Source organism: Chiloscyllium punctatum, chromosome 9, assembly GCF_047496795.1.
Source record: "Chiloscyllium punctatum isolate Juve2018m chromosome 9, sChiPun1.3, whole genome shotgun sequence".
Lineage (NCBI taxonomy): Eukaryota > Metazoa > Chordata > Chondrichthyes > Orectolobiformes > Hemiscylliidae > Chiloscyllium > Chiloscyllium punctatum.
Window position 1 is genome coordinate 38,562,751 of NC_092747.1, and position 23,033 is coordinate 38,585,783.

General features: G+C 43.4%; 1 protein-coding gene across 1 annotated transcript in view; it reads left to right on the top strand.

Annotated features, from left to right (window-relative positions):
• Positions 1-480: 480 nt before the first annotated feature.
• The window catches only part of ubl3a (ubiquitin-like 3a), a 107,853-nt gene continuing 85,300 nt past the window's right edge, over positions 481-23,033 (top strand). The window contains exon 1 of the mRNA XM_072577276.1: positions 481-1,067. Within this exon, the coding sequence (XP_072433377.1) occupies positions 1,041-1,067 (27 nt within the window). The 5' untranslated portion in view covers positions 481-1,040. The remainder of the gene's footprint in view (positions 1,068-23,033) is intronic.

The following is a 23,033-nucleotide window of genomic DNA, read 5'->3' on the forward strand; positions in this document are numbered from 1 at the left end:
TGCAGGTGTAAAGCTGCAGAATAAGAGCAGCGTTCCTCAGCCGCTGGGTTTGTGCAGCAACTTAGCACGGCCTAGGGAACGGTGCTGCAACCAAGTGACAACCTGATCTCTGTTTCTTAGAACTAACACCATCTTAATGAATATCAACCGGCGCAATTCATCTACACAACGGATAAGTATTAAAGCCACACAAAAAAAAATCAGTTCACTATCCTCAATCTTAACTCCTTACTGCCCTCCACCTTTAAATGTCCACGCACATGCGCGAAACACGGCGACGTGAACCTGCCGTACGGAGAGCATCGCCAATGCGTTCCGTATGCGGCATTGCGTTCGCACTGTCTTCTGGGAGTTATAGTCACATCGTCTGCCAACTGCGCTCAACGCAGACGGAATCCGTCGCCGGTTCCGACTTCAACTCCCGGGATGCCCCGCGTGCCCGTTGGACCGGAAACGACGCAAAGCCCCGTCGCTCAGCAATCAGACTTCTCCCTGTACGCCATATTGAGTTTGAGAGGGGAAGATGATAGGACGAGCGGCTGGGTTGGTGTCGTCTTGCAGAGGAACACAATGAGAACTTAGCAAAGCTGTCTTTCCGGAATATGAAAGGGACAACGTAGAGATTCTGATTTTGTCAGTGCTAAAAGTGTTGACTCGATTGTGAGCCGCCTGCTTGACAGGATATTTCTGTTTGGTGTTCTCCCTCCTCCCCCCTCCCCGCTTCTGCCTCTCTTTAACTTGCGGTGGAAGCAAGTTTGTGCCCGGCTCTGCTCCGTTTACAGTTGGGGCAATTCGCACATTTTTACATTTAATGACGAGCCTTCCCGCGGGCATCTCTCGCTTTTTGCTCAGCCTTCCTCGTACTTTTCCTGTGAATCGGGGAGACAGAGCTGGTGGTTGGTTCTGAGTTTCTGTTTGTTTATTTTTCCTTCCTTTTTGGATTGAATTCCGTCCCTTGCGCCGGGGGAGTTTGGAGACTGAACAGATTGATCTGCGAATATTCCAGGCAGTCGTCGTCTCATAAACGGATACTATTAAAAATGTCAAGCTGTATACCGGCGGACATGGTAAGAAGTATTGCACATTTTATTTATTCTTCCGCTGTCAGTTCCAAGTTCGCAGTTTGTTTATGTTAAAGGGTTGTGTTTGCGAAGGTGAGCACTCCTTTCTGTGACTAATCATGTCGAAGTGAAGACTAATTTAACTGTAACCAGGGAGCCGTGGATTGCGGTTATTTCCTGGATGCAAATTTTATTTGGTGATGTGTTTTGAACGGGTTGGGATAATCAGTGGGGCTTTGAAACAATGCGTCCCCTCAAATTCTTCGTGCGTTAATAAATTTTATGTACATATGTAATCGGGTGGTTCCTGCTTTTGGATGTTGGTTAAGCCGGCGAGGGGATAAAATGCAACAAAACCGGTTTATATATGCTTAGCTTTTGATACGTAATTTGACAGACTAATTTTTCGACCATCGAAAGTGTGTTTCATGCACGATTGCATTCTCTCAGATGCCTATACAATAATAATGTACAAGTTAAAATGTGAGGAATTATATGGAGTTTTTATTTATGGTGAAGCAATATTTGGTCGTTGGTTGGTTCCGATTTTTCGATGTTAGGGAAGAAAAATATGACTGGAGTTTTTGAATAATCTAACTATAGATATGAACCAATCTCATTTGTCTTGATGTTTGATTTCAGGGGATTGTAGAAGGTTGTAGAATTCTAAGCTTCCAACTTTCTAAAACAGCAACCACAAATATTATTAAGAAATAGTAATAAATCACCCATATTTTTCATTCAGTATTTTGTTCTACTAATTTTATTAAATAACTAACTCTTCACGTTTTATTTCCTTTTTTTTGTGACTGGCATTTGTAAGTGAAATTGATTGTAGAGATTAACAATTTTGAAATGAATACATAATATCTCTAACTGGATGTAAGATATAGTGCCTTTGTTAAGTACCAGATGATTTTACAGCCAGTTAAATACTCTTTGAAGTGTAGTCATTTTTGTCATGTCGGAAATGCAGCTCTGAGTTTGCATGCAGAAAGGTCTTGCAAACAGAATGCAGTAATCTGTTTCAGCAATGTTGTATGAGCAATCAGATTGGCCAGCACATCAGCAATGATCACTTTGCTCTGCAAAATGCTACTTTGGGAATTTGAGTTCATCTAAGAGATGTAGGACCTCTTTATGTGAAAGTCAGCACCTCCGGTCAATTTCACTCTCAATAGTGAGCCAGGATTATATGTTCTCCAAACTTTTCCATGCATTCAAAGGTGCCATCTATTATTTCTATAGTACTGTGCTGCTCCCATGGACGTGGAAGCTGGCCGCTTCACATTACAGATTAGTTTCTACAGCAGTCAGATGCACATTAAAATCACTGCAGATTTTGCCGAGTTACTCTTTGTAGCTATTTCCCAAGAGACATGCTACAACAAAAAATCAATCTGTTTCAGTGGTGCGGTAAATAACTTCTTAAATCAAGCAGTGAACTGTAAAGACAGTAAAATCCAATGTTTGCTGAAATACAATTTGTTTAATTTTTGAGATTTGAAAATAATTGTTTGCACCAATCTCATTTAGTGTAAAAATATTATCATTGATTATTTAAAACTTTTTAATTTACTTAGATTATGTAATAGGGCTCTTTTCGCAATGGTTGGGAGAGAGAGACAAGTAGTCAAGGCAATAATGTAAGGGTGCTTGATATGAATTAGAACGTTGTTCTGTTAGAGCTGAAGTTAGGCTAGTTTAAGATTTAGACTTTATTGTCATGTGTATTCAAATATAAAAGTGCAGGAATGCAGTGAAAAGTTTTCATTGTCACCACACATGGCACCATCCTAGGTACAAGTATCTAGGTACAAAAACTTAAGGTGGAAAGAAATAAGGAACAAAGTTAAAAGTTAAACATTACTGACATAGCTTTTTTTCGTACGCTATATAAAGAGTAAGTTAAACATTACAGCTTGCAGTTGATTGCAGCTTTTACACAAGGTATGCATACGTCATTCTGACATCCGTGAAGGTCCGTTCATAATTAAGACTGTGGAATTGGAGTTAAGTTTATGATGATCCTAGCTAATACTAATGTTATGTCTCTACAGTAGTCTAATCCTTGGAGTCCCTCCCTTTTAAAGTACTTAGAATTGGGTGACTTGCTGAGACTATATGCAAGTCAGGTGAATCAATTATTACTTGGAGCTAGGAGAGATATTAATAGTAAATAGAAAATATTAACTTCAGTTTTTGATCTTAAGGCAGGTAAGCTTAAAAAGGCAGGTGTGTCCTTAGGGACCTTGCTGTTTCAGGAAAATAGCTTCATAAAATTTTGCAGATTCTCAGTTTTGGACACTACTTCATTTTGATTTTTTTCAGCTTAAAAGGCAAAAATAGGATTAATGGGAATAGGTGGGATTCTGTTTGTTTAATTTTAAGTTTGTTTTGTGCATTTTGTATGCTATGCAGTTGGTAATTGTCTCCTGATTTTCTGTTGATTTTGAGACTTGAAGTGACAGTTTGTAATAATCTTTAGATTTGTTTGTTTTTGAGCAAGTCTGTAATTTGTGAGATGAACATTCCCAAGCTTTATTCCCTGTGACAACTGACAGCATATTCAGAACATGACTTAAAAGGAGAAAGAATTTTTGCCAGTACTGTACTAAGCATGTGAATTGTGATTGTTTAATTGCATCAGGTGATTTGTATTTATTGGGAACTCCTCTGTGCTCAAATAATATCAAGTCCAGAGGGCTGTTGTGGTCATGACTGGATTTGAGTCATCCTTTTGTAAAGGTGTGTCATAGCATATCTGAAAACCTTGTTAAAAATAAAATCTGGATGCCTCTTGTGGTGGAGTGGTAGTGTCCCTAAATTGTTTGCCATTAAATACAGATTCAAGTCCTATCTGTCCCACAGGTGGACCATAAAATGCCCAAACAGGTTGTTATTACTACTGACAGCATGTGGACTTTAGTCCATTGTGATCACTTCTGAGAAATTTTGGGGGGATTGGTCATTCCTAACCTTTGGGCCAGACAGGAAAGGTCATGTCCTACGTGCACCAAAGGTGTGTCATCAAATGCTTGAATATGTTCATTTAAAAATGATTTTTACAGTATATATTCGAGGGGCCCTGTGGCAGTGGTATTATCCCTCCTCTGGGCCAGATGGTCCTTGTTCAAATTCCATCTGCCCAGAGGTGTGTTATGACCTATCTGAATAGGTTGATTAAACAATACTGCACAATTTGCAAGCAGACATAAAGAGGGGTTTAATAAAAGCACAGTATTGCAGATGCTGGAAACACTGGTTTGTTGGTTGTGAATGCATAATGTAAAATTTGTCTGCCAACAAAAGTTTGTAAGCCTTTAAAGACTAGGCTGTAGTTGCCTATTCTTCCTGCCTGGCTACCCAAGTCATGATGATTTCATACGATGATTAGCTAGTTGCTTCTAATCTTAAAGTAGTGTCACTGATTTGTAAAGATTTAAAATGTTTTTTTTGTCCTATTCAAATTTTTGTTGCAGGGGCTAATTGGATGAGAAATGGGTTAAATTTCAGCTTCTTCTATATAATATGCATTTGACAATTGTTCTAGTGTGTAATAAATCCATAACTTAACTGGGTGACATACTTAAGCAACATATCTGATATTGATTTCCTTTTGGGATTTGTTACGTTGAGTCCCATGATGTAATGTTAAAAGATTAAATGGGAATATCTCTCTGGACGTTAAAGTAATAGTAAAGGGTTAAACTGCACTGACTGTTCTGAAAATGGGTGGGGATGACATTCATGCAGGAATGCAAATGACACCTACTCTATTTAGGCAGTCATACTCCCCCCTCCTATTATCAAATTAAACTATCATTTAATCTCTTCCATACTTTCATAACCATCTCCAGCCAATCCGGTTCGCTTGCATGATCATCCCCGATGCTGAGGCCTATCACACCTACGTTGTCTGAGGAAAAAATTGAGCCAGAACTCATTTGCAGTGTTGTCCCATTCCCCCTTTAGTCAAAGCAAAACGCTTGGAGACAGTAGTTTTACCTTCCGTTATTCCAGGCCCTGGAGGGAGAGAGAGAGAGAAAACGATTGCACATGTGTACAGGACATGAGATTACAGTCTTCTCTCGAACAATAGCTTCTCAATGAATTATATAGCCATTTTACAGACAGGGGCATCCAGATAAGGCAGCATATGTATTAATTTGATACTCGTTACAATCAACAAGTATTGATAGCAGAAGCCAAGCACTTTACTGTCATACAATGTGTGTACTTAGTTTTAATTGGACTCATACAGTGGATACTTTTCCCCTTGTTAGCTGACTTTGCATACTGAATGCTTTCAATATTGTTAAATGGCTTTACATAATGACTGCTTTTCCACCTTGTTAACCCATTACTCTTGTCTCCAGCACCTCATTGTTAACTCTAAGCTTTTATCTGATCTGAGTCATGCTCAGCTGAATCTCTTGATTCACAAATCTCAGAACGTAACTCTTTCCCTGTCTGCTTATACCCTATTGACATTCTCATTCCCTCCTTTTATCATTTCATGATAACCAATGGCATAGGAGCTAATGTCAGTCCTGTTGTCATATAAATCCTCAATAGCTGGGTATCGGGTCACCAAAGCCCATCTTGTCAGAAATATTCCCTGTATGGAGTCTATCATTCAATGTAGGATGCATTTCAGAACAGCTATTCGCAGGATGATTCCTATTATAATTACTCCTGCATAAATAGCCATGTTAACTTGCCAGTCCTTCCACTCTCCGAGTCCCCAGTCTCCCCATCCGGCCCATCCCTTACCGTCCTAATTGTTCATCTGTCTTCTGGATATAGCAAGTGACATTAGCGGTGATGTTGTCCAGACCTGTGATACGTTTGTCCTGGCGGGCAAGGAGGTGATCCAATGCATAGTGAATTTGCATGGAGAAAGGTCTGAGTTGGTTCAGGTTGGGTGATGTCCTTGAGTGCCCCTCGGGTAGCATTGCCCAACATTGTAAGTCCGCATGTGAGAGAGTTATGGTTGTGGGCAGAGACGTTAGCCCCAGAAGTCCCAAGGGAGAAAAGGCATGCTGCATTGTAACCAGCTGCCTGTCCTGCAGTAAAGGTGGGAAGGTCTTTATAGGCAGCGCAAAATTCCTCAGCGGTATCACATTTCTGGCGGCCACTGCTGGTTCCTAATACCCAAGGCAGGGTACAGTCCTGGGGAGTAGAGTGCCAATGGCCACTGAGTGGGAGTAAGGGGACTCTAGGAAGTTTGTGACCATACCGCTGAAGAAGGAAAAGCAGCCTGGTTTTGCAAAAAGCGTTTCTAAACAGCCCTTATCGTGCGAGTAACCATGATTAATCCAGGCAAATGTGATGCCAGTGGGACACGAGGCTTCCTTAACCCCTTCTCTGTTTTGAGGAAGGGCACAGACACGGTCATCCACTGTAAGGTGGGTACGATTGATTTTTTCCACATAGCAGCTGTTCCCATCTTTTGAAGGGAATACAATTGGATCTGTTGCAATGGCAATTTACACCTTGCATGTCCTGAATAGGTCTGCACTTGTGAAGGTGGCAGGAGCGGTAAAGACAAGGGTTTTTTCAATGCAGATGAACATTTCTGAACTTCCCATCCCATCTTTCATATCCCAGGTGGTTACTGGGGAGTTTCCCTCTTTGCCATATATCTCCCTTTAGCCAATCCCTGTCCATGTGGTCAGAAGGTTGGAGAAGATAATGCAGTCTGCCACGGGGGCCTGTGCAGGTTCATACTGAAGAGTTATTCTTTGGGACTGTGGCAAACTGTTACTGGCCAGAGCACACTGATATGTAGGCCGCAGTCCCACTGAGGAAAAATCGAGAAGGGAGAGTTCACTCCAGTGGGCTGGGGAAGCAAGCAATGGTGCCATGGCTGTACAGCCATTAATAGACTTGGTAGAAATAATTGCCGTCTGTGTATTCCTGGATAGTCAGTACAGATTGTTCAATATAGAGGAGGGCTCCGCGGGACAGAGTCATGGACATATCGTGGCGGGGGGAGGGTTTTACAGGGAAGGCTTATTTTCCAGGTCCTCCCCATAGCACTTCCCGTCATACAGTAAGTGATGATCTCTCTCTTCCAGGGGTCTCTTCTGCAGGTAAAGTCAAACTTGCAGCCCCAATGCCAACAAGGGAGTTGCCACAGATTTCTTTGGTCCAGGATCAACTTGTGATCTGTCTAGGCAAGCAGTCCATTACAGTAATTGATTTTAGTTATATTCCATATCCTAAACGGGTTCCCTTGCAAATTGTTACAAGTGAGAACGTCTCCCCTGTGTAAATGATGGTCCTGGTTATGTCTACCCTGCTGCAAATCTTGACCCTCCCTTCGGTATCCTGGTTAGAGAGAAGTAGACATATTCCTGCTAAGCTCACTTGACAACCCCATCCTGTCACCTTGTCAGAGGCAAGTGTAGAAGCATGCAATGTATCAATAGCAGGGTCGACAATACAGCGATACAGATTAAAGTTCTTTTTTTTAATCAGACTTTCTTAATCCTTTTCCTCCTCCTTTTGGTCCGTCGTCCACCGTTTACAGTCGTTCAGGTGAATCCAGCAATCCTTTCCTTTAACCTTCACTGCAGTTGGGATTTGGAGCAACACCTGGAATGGTCCTTTGCAATGGGGTCCCAGCTTCGGCCTTTCCCAGTCTCAGATTAAGACCCACTCACCTGTTTCTTCTCCTTCCCAGTCACTGTCGCAATTGGGTGGGGGGGGGGGAGGTGGAGAATGGTGTGGTTTGGTTTGGTGGTTTCCCTCATCTGTGAATGGAGAGACTTTAGAGACATTGTTAGTTGTTCGAAATAGTGCTGCATTTCATTTCCCATTACATGCAGATCAATCTGGGGTGGTGGGGCCTGGTTGCCGTCCCATGGAGCTCGTCCAGGCTGACCATTTTTTATTTCAGCTGCTGTGAGACCTGGGGAGTAATGCTCATGTAGTCATGGTTCTAGAGTAAGTTTAGTAAGTTTGTCCTTCAGAATTCTATTTGCATGGTCCACTATTCCTGCTGCCTTAGAATGATATGTGCAATGGAACTGTTGGTCAGTGTTGAGGATGGTACACAGTACTTGGCTGAACTTTCCAGTAAAATGTGGTCTATTATCAAATGATAGTCATTGAGGCACATCAAAGTGGGGAATTGTTTCTTTCAGGAGAATTTGGGTCACTGTAGATGCTTTGTTATTGGTTGTTGGGAAAGCCTCTATCCATTTGCTGAATGTATCTGTGATAACAAGGCAATATTTATAGCACTGTACTTGTGATAATTGTATGAAGTCCAGTTGTAAAGTGTCGAAAGGGGCCACTTGGAATTGGAGTTCTTCCTTTGGTACATCGAATTGGTTTTCCTAGGTTAACCCTCTGGCATATAAGACAGTGTCTGGTCCCAGCTGCCTTATTTAGGTCTGGGCTCCACCATGTTCATAATAAGAGCATACACATTCCCTCCTTTCCCAAGTGAGTGTCTGTGTGTAGATTGTCAACGAGTAAAGGTAGAAGGTCTCTGGAATGCATGTTTGTCCAGTCGGGGTTTGCCAGAAACCTGTGACGGGATTGTATGCAACAATGTTTCTGCCACATATCCTTTTCTGCGGCAGAGGCGTCCCCCTGAAGTTGTGAAATAGTGGACATGTCTGGACCTCCTTAGCCCTGGAGAACTGGCATAGCATATGCATCCTTGGCTGCCAAATTAGCCCTTGTGTTCCTGTCGGTAACAGCACTACTGTTATGAAGGTGAGCAACACATTTGATGATGGCTAGCTTTTTGGAGAGACGGATGGCTCGTAAGAGATTTTCAGTATACACAGGTGTTGGAGATGGAAGTACTTGAGGAAGTGTAGAACCCTCTCTGAGCCCACAGGGTCCCAAAGTCATGGGCTACACCGAAGGCATGGCAAGAATCAGTGTGGAGATTGACACTTTTGTCCATAGCCAAAATGCAGGCATGCGTAAGGGCAAAAAGTTCCGCTTTCTGTGCGGAGACAGCTGGGCACAATGCTGCTGAGTCAGAGACAACAGCATAACCGGAGAGGCGTCTGTCATCTGTAGAAACTGAAGTAGAGCTGTCAATGTAAAACATGAGATCAGGGGGTGACCAGGGGCACATCAGTTAAATCTTGACGAGAGCTGGTCAAGAAGTGATTTAGTTCTAGACATGAATGAGGTGGTTCGGCGAATTCTTTGGGAGAATGAGTAACAAATGTAACAAGATTAATGGTTGTGTAGTAGGCAAAGGTCAAGAAACTGTTGTGAAGTAGGGCTATCTCATATTTATTAAGGCGTGCCTGTGTCAGAAGCTGTGTTTCATGAGTTGTCAGAAGGGCTGTGATCATATGGGAAGAGTACACCGTGACAGTCTGCTGGAGGGTCAAGTTCGCTGCAGCAATGGCCATAAGGTAAATGGCAGGCAGAATCCGGGGGGTGGGGGGGGAACCAGAGGGCGACCAGGTTGAGTTGGGCCGAAAAAATAAGCTGTGGGTCGCTTGCTGCCGCCATGGGACTGTGCCAGGATGGCAGCTGCGCAGCCATCTACAATGGACACATAGAAGTAAAAGGGTTGGTCATATAAAGGTTGTCCCAGCACTGGTGGGGAAGAAAGGGCAGCCTTTTAAAGACTCAAATGCATTTAACTGAAATGAAAGTGAAACATGAGGCTACATTGGACGAGGCCAGTGGGCTCAGGATTTTCGTAAGGCGAGTGATATTTGGGATCGATTGCCTGCAGAAATTAATTAATCCAAGAAATTTATGCATCTGTTTGGGCTTTCCCAGGGTAGGGGTTAGGGTGATAGGGCACACTCTGTCCTGGGTGAGAGAGCTGTTCTGAGCGCTCAGTAAAATACCCAAAAGGTTGACTTCTGATTGACCGCATTTAAGCTTAGTGCATTAAAAGGAAGTTGGTGGGCGTTATTGGCTTCAATGGAATTACTTGCAAAAAGTAAGTCATCAATATATTTGACCAGGGCAGAACCTGGAGGGATTTCCAAGTCTCCGAGTTGACCACAGTGTTTGAGAGAAAATGATGGGGGAGTGGATAAAACCTTGTGGTAAACGGGTCCAGGTATACTGTCTGTCTTCAACTGTGAAGGCAAAGAAGTACTGTGACTCTTCATGCGGAGGGATAGAGAAAAAGGCATGCTGTAAATCAATTATGGTGAACTGGCTGGCTGCAGTGAGAGCCTGCCCCATGATGGTGGCAGGGTAAGGGACGGTGGCATGGAGGGGCGCAATAATGTTGTTCACGGACCAAAGGTCCTGAACTAGATACCAGTCTGATCTCTCTGGCTTGGGAATGCCGAGGATTGGGTTATTACAAGGTGAAAGACAAGGGCACCTTGTTGCAAGAGGGACTTTATCGGGGGCAGACTCCGTTTGTTGCTTCCTTTTTCAGGGGATACTGCGAGATGTGTGGGGCGTAATATTTTCCAGTAGGCTTATAATGACAGGATCGTCTGAGATCAACTCAACGTCTGTCTTGGATTTAGCCCAGACCTTGAGTTGTGGGGAAGGAGGTGGGGTCAGTGGAAGGCTGATGGTGATGGAGGGTTCCATGCCATGAACTTAACAAGGCGTAGCAGAGAATAGTATCCCACCTGAACCATTGTGGACTACCGCAGAGTGCAGGGTTGGTATTAGCCAGGGCATTAAAAACCATGGGTACAATTTCACGGGCCACATAGCCGTCCAGCACAAGCATTGTATATGTGGGGGCTGACGCCCGGTGACTGGTGCCAATGGAAACTAGGCACTTTAACAGCAAGCACAGACCCAGCATTGCCGTTGACAAGAGCATAGATCATAATGGGAAAGTTCCATCCCAAGGGGCAAACATGGCCTTTAGTACATCAGAATGTCCAGAAGGATTGTATGCAGCAGTAACGTGAGGTTTGAATGTTTCACTGGGTGGGAATACGTCAGGAGGCAGGGAGAAGTCACATATCCAAGGACCACCATTGGGGTGGTCTGTGTACCCAAAGGGCGTGATGGTCAGTAATACTAGGAATACTAGTCTTCCCCCCCATCCGCATAAGTGACTGGTAGATTCCAATTACAGAGAATGTCTCTACCAACAAGGTTAAAGCCTAGAGAGGGAGTGACTGCAAACTGAATAAGGGAACTCTGTTGCCCATAATGAACTGTGAGTTTAGAGATCAAGGGGAATTCCTGGACCTGGGAGGAAAGGTCCAAGAGGAGCAGTTTTTTTATTAGTTAAGGGGAATTGATACTGTGAGCAGACGTCAGCATTTAGCATAGAGGATATAGACTATTATCTAAGAGGAAGGGTAATCAGGCAGACTTAACCCAAAGGTAAGGGATGGGCTCCTCCTCAGAAGAGGAGGTGAGGACGGGAAAATTTCTGTTTTTCTAGACAGGGGTCTTCTCTGCCAAATGCCAGTCAGTAAGAAAATGGGTTGCGGATGGAGAGAGGGACATGGCGGTTGGGGTTCTGCCTGGGCCTGTCGCTGCAGGGGGGATGGGGTCCAATGGGCCTGACAAAGGGCTGTCCATGTGGACAGTCATGCCTCCAGTGGCCAAAGGAACCACAGGTGAAATAATATGTCTAGGGGACACATAGAGGTCTCCGGCCCGGATCTCAAATCCCGTGTGTCTGGGCCAGGAAGTAAATAGGGGGTTATCACAGGACCATTAGGGGATATGGCATAGCTGTGGCTGTATGGATTAGCTCATCCCGGGACACAGGGCAGTGGTTCCATTTGATAGCCTGCAATGTCATATTGTGGGGCCATATTGCAGACAGGTCTCTGAACCACTCCGGGCTTAACAGACACAGGCGGGCCGGACTTATTCAAACTCAAGAAGTGGGTGACCAGTAATTTCATCTGGGACCTACATTTTTCTGACCAATCTAGGGCATGAGTACAGATGGATTTACCGATTTCGTTAGGGAGACAATGAATTGAGAGTGCATTTAACTGGGCGGAGATGTTACCCGCATTAGAGGAGATATTGCCAGCATAGGTGGCATAAGTGGAACAGAACTGTCTTCAATCTTTGAGGTTTACAGTTTAGAATTTTAGTATGATCAATGGGTTTTTGAAGGGTGCAGTGCAGGGCATTTTGGATTGCATCTGTCTGATCATTTACTCGGGACGGCAGCAGCATAGGCTTCCCAAGTCACATGGTTACCCAAAGACTGTTGCCATTTTTCATGCTCGCCAGAGGTGAGCGTTATGCAACAGAGACTTAAAAAGGTCCAGGATGTGGCTTGGTAGATTCGGATAGTACTCTTGAGATGTTCAATAAAATATTCGGGTTGGGTCTTTTTGTCCGGGCCATCATTCTTAATCATCCACATTTCCTGTGGTTTTCATGGGGTACAGACGGGGATTGTGGGCCTTTGATCTATGGCATTGGGGTCCGGATTGGGTACTTGGTGCAGTGGTTCAGGTTCTGGGTGGCGGAACCTCTATCGGGGCGATTAGTCATAACAACAGTATTCATGGGGAAGCCAGCATCGGAGTCCAATTTGGGCCCACTACTCGGGGAATCAAGATCTGGGCACCCAGTCAAATACATATTTTGTCGACGTTTCTCAGAAACACTCTGGCTGGTGGCTGGGAGGGTATTAGGAATAGGTTTCAATTTTGATTTACTGTGATTAGAACGACTGCGAGTCCAGCAACAGATAGGATCAGTGTATGTGACTGGGATAATAGCATTACTGGGTTGAGCCTTTAAGGCTGGGAGGGGGAGTTTGGGGAATAATTAGAGGAGTTGTGATGGAGCTTTGTGGGGGGGGGGGGAGGAATTCTAGGACTGATTGTAGGGTGGAGGTGATTCAGTTCACCATCGGTACTGTAGGATGGTTACGGGGCAAACAATTTTCATTAGAATCTTCCCCACTATCAAGTAAAGCCTGGCATCTAGTGGTTCCTGAGAGACACTTTTCTTACTTTTTGTCTTTAGCAGATTTAGGTTTAAGACTGTACATTTCACATAATGCCTTCAAAACCTCCCAATGACAGGTTTTCCCTTAATCAGTAGGAGGAATATTTTTACATTTAGCAGTGTGTTCCCAAGAAATTTGGTGGGATTTTTCATTTATTCAGGTGGCCACCGTTCTCTAATTAGTAATTAAACCGTTCCATTCTTGTGAAACATTAGACTTCCACACCTTCACCTCTGCTTTTGAACATTTATCTAGATCCCAAATTCCCCCAATGGCCATTATTCATTTCCCAACAATTTGTTTAGTTGGACGCTCAATCTATGATTTAACTCATCATGACGATTATCACGACAGACTTTTCTAACGGGGATAAAAGACCAGATTTATCAAGTGTCTGTCCCATTTGCCGAAAGGTACTTTAACAGTTTCAGATTTGACAATGATGCTCACTAATTGAATCCCACTTAAACACAGATGTTCCAGGCGGCCGCTGACACCATCCGATGTAGGTATCCATTTGAATCCTGCCATCTACGCCAGTACTGTTGTCCCATTCCCCCTTCAGTTGAAGCAAAATGCTTGGGGTGACAGCAGTTTAACCTTCCTTTATTGCAGGCCCTGGAGAGAGAGAACGGTCACCCATGTGCACAGGGACATGAGTTCACGGTCTTGTCTCGAGCAACAGCTTCTCAATGAATTGTGTAGTTATTTTACAGAGAGGAGCATCCAGATAAGGCAACATACATATTAATTGGGTGACTGTTGCAATCAATGAGTGTTGATAGCAGAGGCCCAGCCCTTTACTATCATATAATGGGTGTTCTTAATTTTGTTAACTGGACTCATACAGTGGATACTTTTTCCCTTGTTAGCTGACCTTACATGCCAAATGCTTTCAATATTGTTAAAAGGCTCTACGTAGTGTCTGTTTTGCCACCTTGTTTACCCATTACCCTTGCCTCCAGCTCCCCATTGTTAACTGTAAGATCTTGCCTGATCTGAGTCCTGCTCAGTTGAATCTCTTGTTTCTCAAAACTCAGAAGTTAACTCTTTCCCTGCCTGTTAATACCATATACACATTCTCACTAGGACACCTACATTGTTTTGGGGAATCACTGAGTCAGGAAATTGTCTGCATAACGATTCCCCAGGATTTGGGCATGAGCATTTGCATTATCTCAAAGGATGAGATCATCCTACCATTGTTCTTGGGGTAATGTGTTTTTGTGGGAGGTGGGGGAGAGGGTGGCCAGATTATCTGTAAGCATTGCGAACTGACCTGTATAAAGGGGATGTCTTTTCTTTGTTCAGGGTCACTCTTCTGACTCAACTTTGCATGCCTGCGAAGAGTATCAGAGGGGTCACCTAGCTTGTACAAGCTTTATTAAACTTTAACTGTTTGCAGAAATTGGTGTATGTGAATTGCATATTGGGTGTGAAACCACACAAAAAGAACCTAACAATGATAGGGTGAATTTGTGATCTAGGTGATGTGTTTAGTGCAGCACTGAGAAAGAGGATTGCCAAACTTAGATTAAACATGAAACCAAATTTGTGTCTCCATGTTCAAGTGGATATTAAAGATTTGTTTTGACAAGCAAATACTTGGCCAACTCCTTCCTTGTTCAAAATTATTAAAACTGGTAATAGGATCATATGTGTACAAAGTGAGTGATTTGTTTTCATACACGCATCACTATTTAACAGTTAACACATGTTTAGATCTTTTAAAATATTTTATGGAGATACAAATGCATGTCCTTGATTATACTTTGAAGGCTCTTATGAAGATATAGCACCTTTCTTTGATTTCTGGCTTTTGTTTATCTTTTCTTTACTGTCAGTCAAGATGTTTTGGTCATAACCTTGATGAACCGGGAAAGGTGGTGCCTGATTCTTTTAACTGGCAAACAGGTGGAAGTTAGTGTATTATTTTGTGCTGTGGTGTGATGTGCCTGTATTTCCATGTTGTATGTAGATGGTCAATTATTGCAGCAAGTGCACTTTATGGTTGAGGCTCTTCATAACTTTTGTAAAATTTTTGTTTTATTGCACTTATCAATGTCAAAGCAAGAAACATATCAGTACTGGATTAAATATGCAATGTGGGAATCAATTTGCATAATTCACATTTTTCATTGTAATTGGTTGACTACTCCTCCACTCTCCATGCTCTTGTTTCCTACAATCTCCTGAAGAAACCCATTTGATAAAACACAAGCCATTTTAAATATTTTACCCTTCTGTACAGTTTTCTTTCTCACTGTTTCCTTTTTTTGACAGTTTTCCTTCAGCCTTTGGCATTATGTTTATTAATTCTTCCAAAAGAACAGTTTTCACTTCCTTGGTTTATTCTGATCTAGCAAAACAACTCTAACACAAAGAAAGTAAGACAGGCTGAGCTTGTTCAGGGATATCTTAAATGAGAGTACTGCAGTAAATTAAGGACTTTGATAGTTGTACAATTTGTGGGGTGCACAGTAGGCTAGTGTTGGAGTGGAGATTATAAAATGGGACTTTGGGTTGGAAAATGTTGCATGAATGGGTGAAACATAGCTATGAAAGAACTGGTTTTGAAATTAGTGTATAGCTTTGGTAGGGTTGATAGTGGTGGAGGCCATTGATAGGCGAATGAAGCTTACCAAGAATAACCAAGACTATCCCTGTGATTATTGCTCATCATAGAAAACACTTGCTGTAATTAAGCACCAGCTTCCAATATTTTGATTAAATCAGGATGTCAATATGATGCTGTCAATGTAAGCCTTACTATATTCCCAGGCATCAGTCAGTTTTGCTTAAAATATTTACTGAAACTGCAGCCCAGTCAATTCTGCTGCTCAGTTTATAGCCTCATAATACAGCATAATAATATATAACCAATAAGAATATAACACGTTATTTTGTTACTCAAACTGCTTTGAATAATTTGGTAAATTTTAAAAAAGCAGGTCTATAGTCTATGAGCATTTTGCCGTGCTCCTTTGTGGTCCTCTCAGCTTTTGCTTTTCTGGATGACCATTTAAGGAGCTGATCCAGCCCATCCAAAGTTGGTTTTCTTTGAAAACGAAATCAAATTTGTAGCATTAGTAAATTCAAGTGGGTGTATGAGAAAAAGCAGTGGAGCATTTCTAATTTCATTTTCTTTCTTCTGTTTACCCTGTGCTCCTTCTTACTGGTGAAGTGGAGTCTCCTAAATTTCTGACTATTCTCCTTCGTATCAGGTCACCGAACTTGTGGTTAAAAACACAACTTTTTCTTACTTTACCAAGGATCCAACTGAAACTGAGGCACTATTGGTCAATTTGTATCTTGTATACAAAATACTCTTGATCCATCAATGAAAGTGAAGAATATTACAAGCTTTTGTCTAAAATTTATGATTTCTGTTTGCAAAACAATTCAATAATTTCACAACTTAGTAAATGAGTAAGAAATTAGATTTGGTAATACACAAAATAAAACTAGAACCACTTTGACTGCAATTTATTGATGTATTACATGACTCCACATCATACTCGTCGATGAGTTGCACACTGATGCTATCCATATAATGGCCTTTATGAACTTATTCCTCCAGCAGTCTATTGTGCTTCATATGAAGCAGGTTTATCAGAAAAAATAATTTTAGATTTGAGTTGGAAAGATTAGTGCGGAATATTTTAGTGAATTTATATTGGTGACTAAATGTTAAAAAAATAATAGCACTATCTATTCTTGTGATAAAAGAGCAGAATTCTCTTATAGCTTTTTGTCCCTGAGCTTTCTCTGTCACATGAAGTTGTCATGGATGTTGGTATTAAGGGTTTTGAAATTTGTGAGTAATTTCTAACTGAAAGATTAAAGAATAGGTTATTACAAAATTTTAAATATGTGCTTGGAGGAGTGTTGTTTTTGAATCCTGACAATTGTGTTGTAGAAAATTTAGGTAATGGCTTCAGTTAAAGATGGCTTTGGAATAGCTTCTCTAAGGATCATGAGAATCTGTTGTGTTCCAGCGAAGTATTTATTGGAATTCTGGTGACTCATATCACTTAGGCCAAAGATGAGGAGACCTACAGATTCACATTGTTTCATAGGTTATGCTTGTTAGGTGAGTGTGCCCACGTTATCATTTTCGTGTTGCTGTCATTGTTTTGTAAATGGGAGTAGAATAACAAAATCATTCTAATTTTTAGCCATGATGGTAATCTTCAGCCTGACAGCTGCAGTTGCTGGAAGGGGAAAATCTTCTAACTACAATAGCATAATTTCAGCAATGATGTCACAAACCCTTCAGCCAGGACACTGGTGTCAGTAGAGCGATATAGATAGTTGTCCTTGAATTTGAGTTGTGCACTTGTTCAATATGCTAAATATTACAATGAGTTCCTTGGCTTAATAATGTTTAACCTGTCACTCTGCAACTATTCTAGTTGCTAATTGGATTTTTCCTGCCTCTAATTTGATACAGTACAGCAATTTGAAATTTGCTAGTTAATTGCAGCTTGCTAAATTCATTATTTTTAGAAAAAGTGGTCTATAATGGAATCAATGTGTGATCTTGAACAAGAAATTGTTAAATAACGTTTTGATTGCTATACCATGGGTATATTGCATCAACTGTTGCAGTCGTTCATTAAGTTAAGTTTTTTGTGCATAACTTTATTGAAACTGTTTACTGTCATCTCATAACAATATGAATTTTTTTTCTGACTTCAGAGATTTAAGATAAACTTATTTTAAATTGAATCTGATATTTAAAGATATTCTTATTTTAAAGTAGCTTACTCTTAGATACAGATCCTTTGTTGCCACTATCCAAGTAACTTCTTACGTGCTTTCTTTTTATGTCCTTTGAATGTTAATAGGTTACTTGAACATGGGAGTCCATTATTAAAGATGAGATTGCGGATTGCTTGGAAAATAGGACTGAGTCAGTATGGCTTCATCAAGGAATGGTCACACCTGACAAATCTGTTAGAATTCTTTGAGGAGGTAACGCGCAGGTTAGGCAAAAGAGTGCCAGTAGAGGGTGATCTATTTGGATTTCCAGAAGGTTTTTGGCAAGGTGGTGCACAGGAGGCTGCTAAATAAGACAAGAGCCTATGGTGTTAGGGATAAGGTACTGGCATGGATAGAGTGGCTTACTGGTAGGCAGCAAATGGGAGTAAAGGGCTCTTTTGCAAGATGGTGGCTGGTGACTAGTGATTCCGCAGTGATGAGTGTTGGGACCACAACTATTCACTTTATTCACTAACTATCCGGGCAAAGGAACTGAGGACACTGTTGCTAAGTTTGTTTATGATCAAAGATAGGTGGAGAGACAGGTAGCATTCAGGAAGCAGTGAGGCTGCAGAAGGACTGAGACAGGCTAGGAGAGTGGGCTAAAAATGGCAGATGGAATACAATGTGGGAAAATGTGAGGTTATGCACTTTGGTAGGATGAATAGAGGTGCAGACTATTTTCTTATGGTGAAAGGCTTCAGAAATCTGAAGCATGATGCTGGCGGTGGCCAGAGGAGGTTGAGAAAAATGATTCCAAGGGTAAAGAGATTTTCAAATGAAGAGCAGATTGAGGACTCTGGGTCTGTACTTGGTAGAGAAGTTTGGGGGGGCGGGGTGGTGGAATCTGATTGAAACTTAGAGAAGCCTGATAGAGTGGACTTGGACACGATGTTGCCACTAGTAGGAGAGTCTCGGACCCAAGGGCACAGCATCTAAGTGAAGCAGCTACCCTTTAGAACTGAGATGAGTAGGAGTTTCTTCAGCTAGAGGGTGGTGACTCTGTGGTTATCTAATTGGTTAGTTAGAGGACTTAAAACCTGCTGACCCCTGCCTGACTGGGAAAAGGAACCCTTTCCACCCTGACCCGACTTAAATTTATACAATGTCTTGCACAGCCTTAGAACTGTGAACTTTGAAAGGACAGCTAACTGCATTAATGACCCATAATTTCTTTCTAGAATTGGGCTAACCTTCCTTTAAACCAGCTACACCCTGTGGAACAGGCTATTTGTAACATTTGCCCTCAATGAAGTACATTTTCAGTGTAATTATTGTAATGTCAGAAATTTAGCAGTCAGTTTGTGTGCTGCAAACTCCTAGAAATAAGAGTTTGGCAACGGCCAGGTAATCTGATTTCAGTGATGTTGGTCGAGGGATAAAGGTTGGCCAGAGCATCAAGGAGAAGGGCCTGGTTCTTCATCTACCCGAATGTGTTCATGAGTATAGCAAGAGAGCTATCCCTTGCGGGAACTTATTTTTCTCAAAACATGGATATTGGCTATTTTGTCTGCCGTGATATCGTGGTGTCACTACCTGCAACCACCTATTGACACAGATTGCCATGGATGGTCTGTGTGTGCATGAAATAATGTAGCTGATTTGCAGGAAGACTAGTATCTTTTTAAAAATTCATTCAAGAAATATGGATGTTGAATTTATAACCTGTTTCAGGGAAATTGGGGACTGGTAATGGTGGGCTGTCTTCCAGAGCCCACTGCAGTCATAAGCATTTAAGGCACCTGCAATGCTTTTAGAAATTAAAGCACATGATAATGTAGCAACACTACCTTCAACCTTTCCCCCAGTCTCTCCGCTTCCTGATTTGATCATACACTGTAATTGCTACTTTGTTGGATCCTGCAGTTCCCATCCTGACAACACTGAGTACCTCTGCCCCACAGACTGAAGTGGTAAAGGAAGGCTGCATATCACTCCTTCTGAATTACTGCTGGGGAGATAATAGTAATTTCCTTATCTGGTGAATGAAGGAATAAAGATAGCTAAAACAATGTTTTGGAAAAAAATCTCTAACATACAATTTTATTTATAAATGTTGCCCATAAATGGTCAGACTGCTAGACTGACGTCCTCTACTAGCTTACGTAAGTATCAAAATAAATATTGCAATGGCACATCACTGTACTTGTTCCACCACAAACCACTCAACCTCATTATCGACTCTGTCCCTCTCCCTGGTTACTGCCTAAGGCCGAAACAGACTGTTTGCAATCTTGACTACGAGATGAGCTTAGGACCGCGTGCTATGAATAAGATCCCATATTTCCACACAATTACTTAAGTCTTCCCTTGATGAGAGGATCCTGAATAGGGTACTTCTAACAGCTTATACTTACCATTTGAGAAAACTGCCCTCACAGAGAGACAGTGCAGTTTCAGAGCAATCGAAGCACAGCTGACATGGTACTTGCAAATAAACAAATGCAAGAGAAGTGTCATGAGCAAAGCAAAACCCTCTGTCATATTTGTAGACCATGCCAAGGCATTCGACATTGTGGGCAGAAATCAACTTGAGAAATTCTTGATGCACTTGGATGCCCACCTGGGTAAAAACAATGACTGCAGATGCTGGAAACCAGATTCTGGATTAGTGGTGCTGGAAGAGCACAGCAGTTCAGACAGCATCCAAGGAGCTTCGAAATCGACGTTTCAGGCAAAAGCCCTTCATCAGGAATAAAGGCAGTGAGCCTGAAGCATGGAGAGATAAGCTAGAGGAGGGTGGGGTGGGGAGAAAGTAGCATAGAGTACAATGGGTGAGTGAGGGAGGAGATGAAGGTGATAGGTCAGGGAGGGGAGGGTGGAGTGGATCGGTGGAAGAGGAGATAGGCAGGTAGGACAAGTCCGGGCAAGTCATGGGGACAGTGCTGAGCTGGAAGATTGGAACTAGGGTGAGGTGGGGGAAGGGGAAATGAGGAAACTGTTGGAGTCCACATTGATGCCTTGGGGTTGAAGTGTTCCGAGGCGGAAGATGAGGCGTTCTTCCTCCAGGCGTCTGGTGGTGAGCGAGCGGCAGTGAAGGAGGCCCAGGACCTCCATGTCCTCGGCAGAGTGGGAAGGGGAGTTGAAATGTTGGGCCACGGGGCGGTGTGGTTGATTGGAGCGGGTGTCCCAGAGATGTTCCCTAAAGCGCTCTGCTAGGAGGCGCCCAGTTTCCCCAATGTAGAAGAGACCGCATCGGGAGCAACGGATACAATAAATGATATTAGTGGATGTGCAAGTAAAACTTTAGATGTGGAAGGCTCCTTTAGGGCCTTGGATAGAGGTGAGGGAGGAGATGTGGGCGCAGGTTTTACAGTTCCTGTGGTGGCAGGGGAAAGTGCCAGGATGGGAGGGTGGGTTGTAGGGGGGCGTGGACCTGACCAGGTAGTCACGGAGGGAACGGTCTTTGCGGAGGTGGAAAGGGGTGTGGAGGGAAATATATCCCTGGTAGTGGGGTCTGTTTGGAGGTGACGGAAATGTCGGCGGATGATTTGGTTTATGCAAAGGATGGTAGGGTGGAAGGTGAGCACCAGGGGCGTTCTGCCTTTGTTACGGTTGGAGGGGTGGGGTCTGAGGGCGGAGGTGCGGGATGTGGACGAGATGCGTTAGAGGGTATCTTTAAGCATGTGGGAAGGGAATTTGTGGTCTCTAAAGAAGGAGGCCATCTGGTGTGTTCTGTGGTGGAACCGGTCCTCCTGGGAGCAGATCCGGCGGAGGAATTGGGAATACGGGATGGCATTTTTGCAAGAGGTAGGGTGGGACAAGGTGTAATCCAGGTAGCTGTGGGAGTCGGTGGGTTTGTAAAAAATGTCAGTGTCAAGTCGGTCGTCATTAATGGAGATGGAGAGGTCCAGGAAGGGGAGGGAGGTGACAGAGATGATTTAAGGTAAATTTAAGGTCAGGGTGGAATGTGTTGGTGAAGCTGATGAATTGCTCAACTTCCTCACAGGAGCACAAGGTGGCGCCAATGCAGTGTTCAGTGTAGCGGTGGAAGAGGTGGGGAGTGGTGCTGGTGTAATTACGGAAGAGACAGGCATAGCTGGGGCCCATAAATGTGTCCATGGCTACCCCTTTGGTCTGGAGGAAGTGGGAGGATTCAAAAGAGAAATTGTAAAGGGTGAGGACCAGTTCGGCCAAACGAATGAGAATGTCGGTGGAAGGGTATTGTTGGGGACGTCTAGAGAGAAAAAAACGGAGGGCTTGGAGGCCCTGGTCATGGCGGATGGAGGTGCAGAGTGATTGGATATCCATGGTGAAGATGAGGCGTTGGGGCCCGGGGAAACAGAAGTCTTGGAGGAGATGCAGGGCGTGGGTGGTGTCTCGAACGTATGTGGGGAGTTCCTGGACTGGGGGGATAGGACAGTGTCGAGGTAGGTAGAGATGAGTTCAGTGGGGCAGGTGCATGCTGAGACAATGGGTCGGCCAGGGTAGTCAGGCTTGTGGATCTTTGGAAGGAGGTAGAACCGGGCAGTGCGGGGTTCCCGGACTATGAGGTTGGAAGCTGTGGGTGGGTGATCTCCTGAGGTGATGAGGTTCTGTATGGTCTGGGAGATGATGGTTTGGTGATGGGGGGTGGGGTCATGGTCGAGGGGGCAGTAGGAAGAGGTGTCCTTGAGTTGACGTTTGGCTTCAGCGGTGTAGAGGTCAGTGCGCCAGACTACCACTGTGCCCCCTTTATCTGCTGGCTTAATGGTGAGGTTGGGATTGGAGCAGAGGGATTGGAGGGCTGCGTGTTGTGAGGGTGAGAAGTTGAAGTGTGGGAGGGGGGTAGACAGGTTGAGGCGGTTAATGTCCCGGCGGCAGTTGGAAATGAAGAGGTTGAGGGCAGGTAATAGGCCAGCATGGGGTGTCCAGGCGGATGCAATGTGTTGGAGGTGGGCGAAGGGGTCCTCGGAAGGTGGGCGGGAGTCCTGATTGTGAAAGTAAGCTCGGAGGCGGAAGCGACGGAAGAATTGTTCAACGTCACGGCGTGTATTAAATTCATTGATGCATGGACGGAGGGGGATGAAGCTGAGTCCTTTGCTGAGGACTGATTGTTCGTCCTCAGTGAGGGGGAGGTCTGGGGGGATGGTGAAAACTCGGCAGAGCTGGGATCTGCGTGGGTGTAGAGCTGGGAGTGGGGGCGGAACCTGTAACTGGAGTGGGTGTGATGGTGGGGGACCTGGGTTCCTAGTCATGGTGTACCAGCTTCGTGCAAATCAATATGGAAGTTAAATATGACAGCAACCTATTGAATCACTTCTGAATCTCCAGTGGTGTGATGCAGGAACGTATGCTGACCCCAATCTAATTCGTCA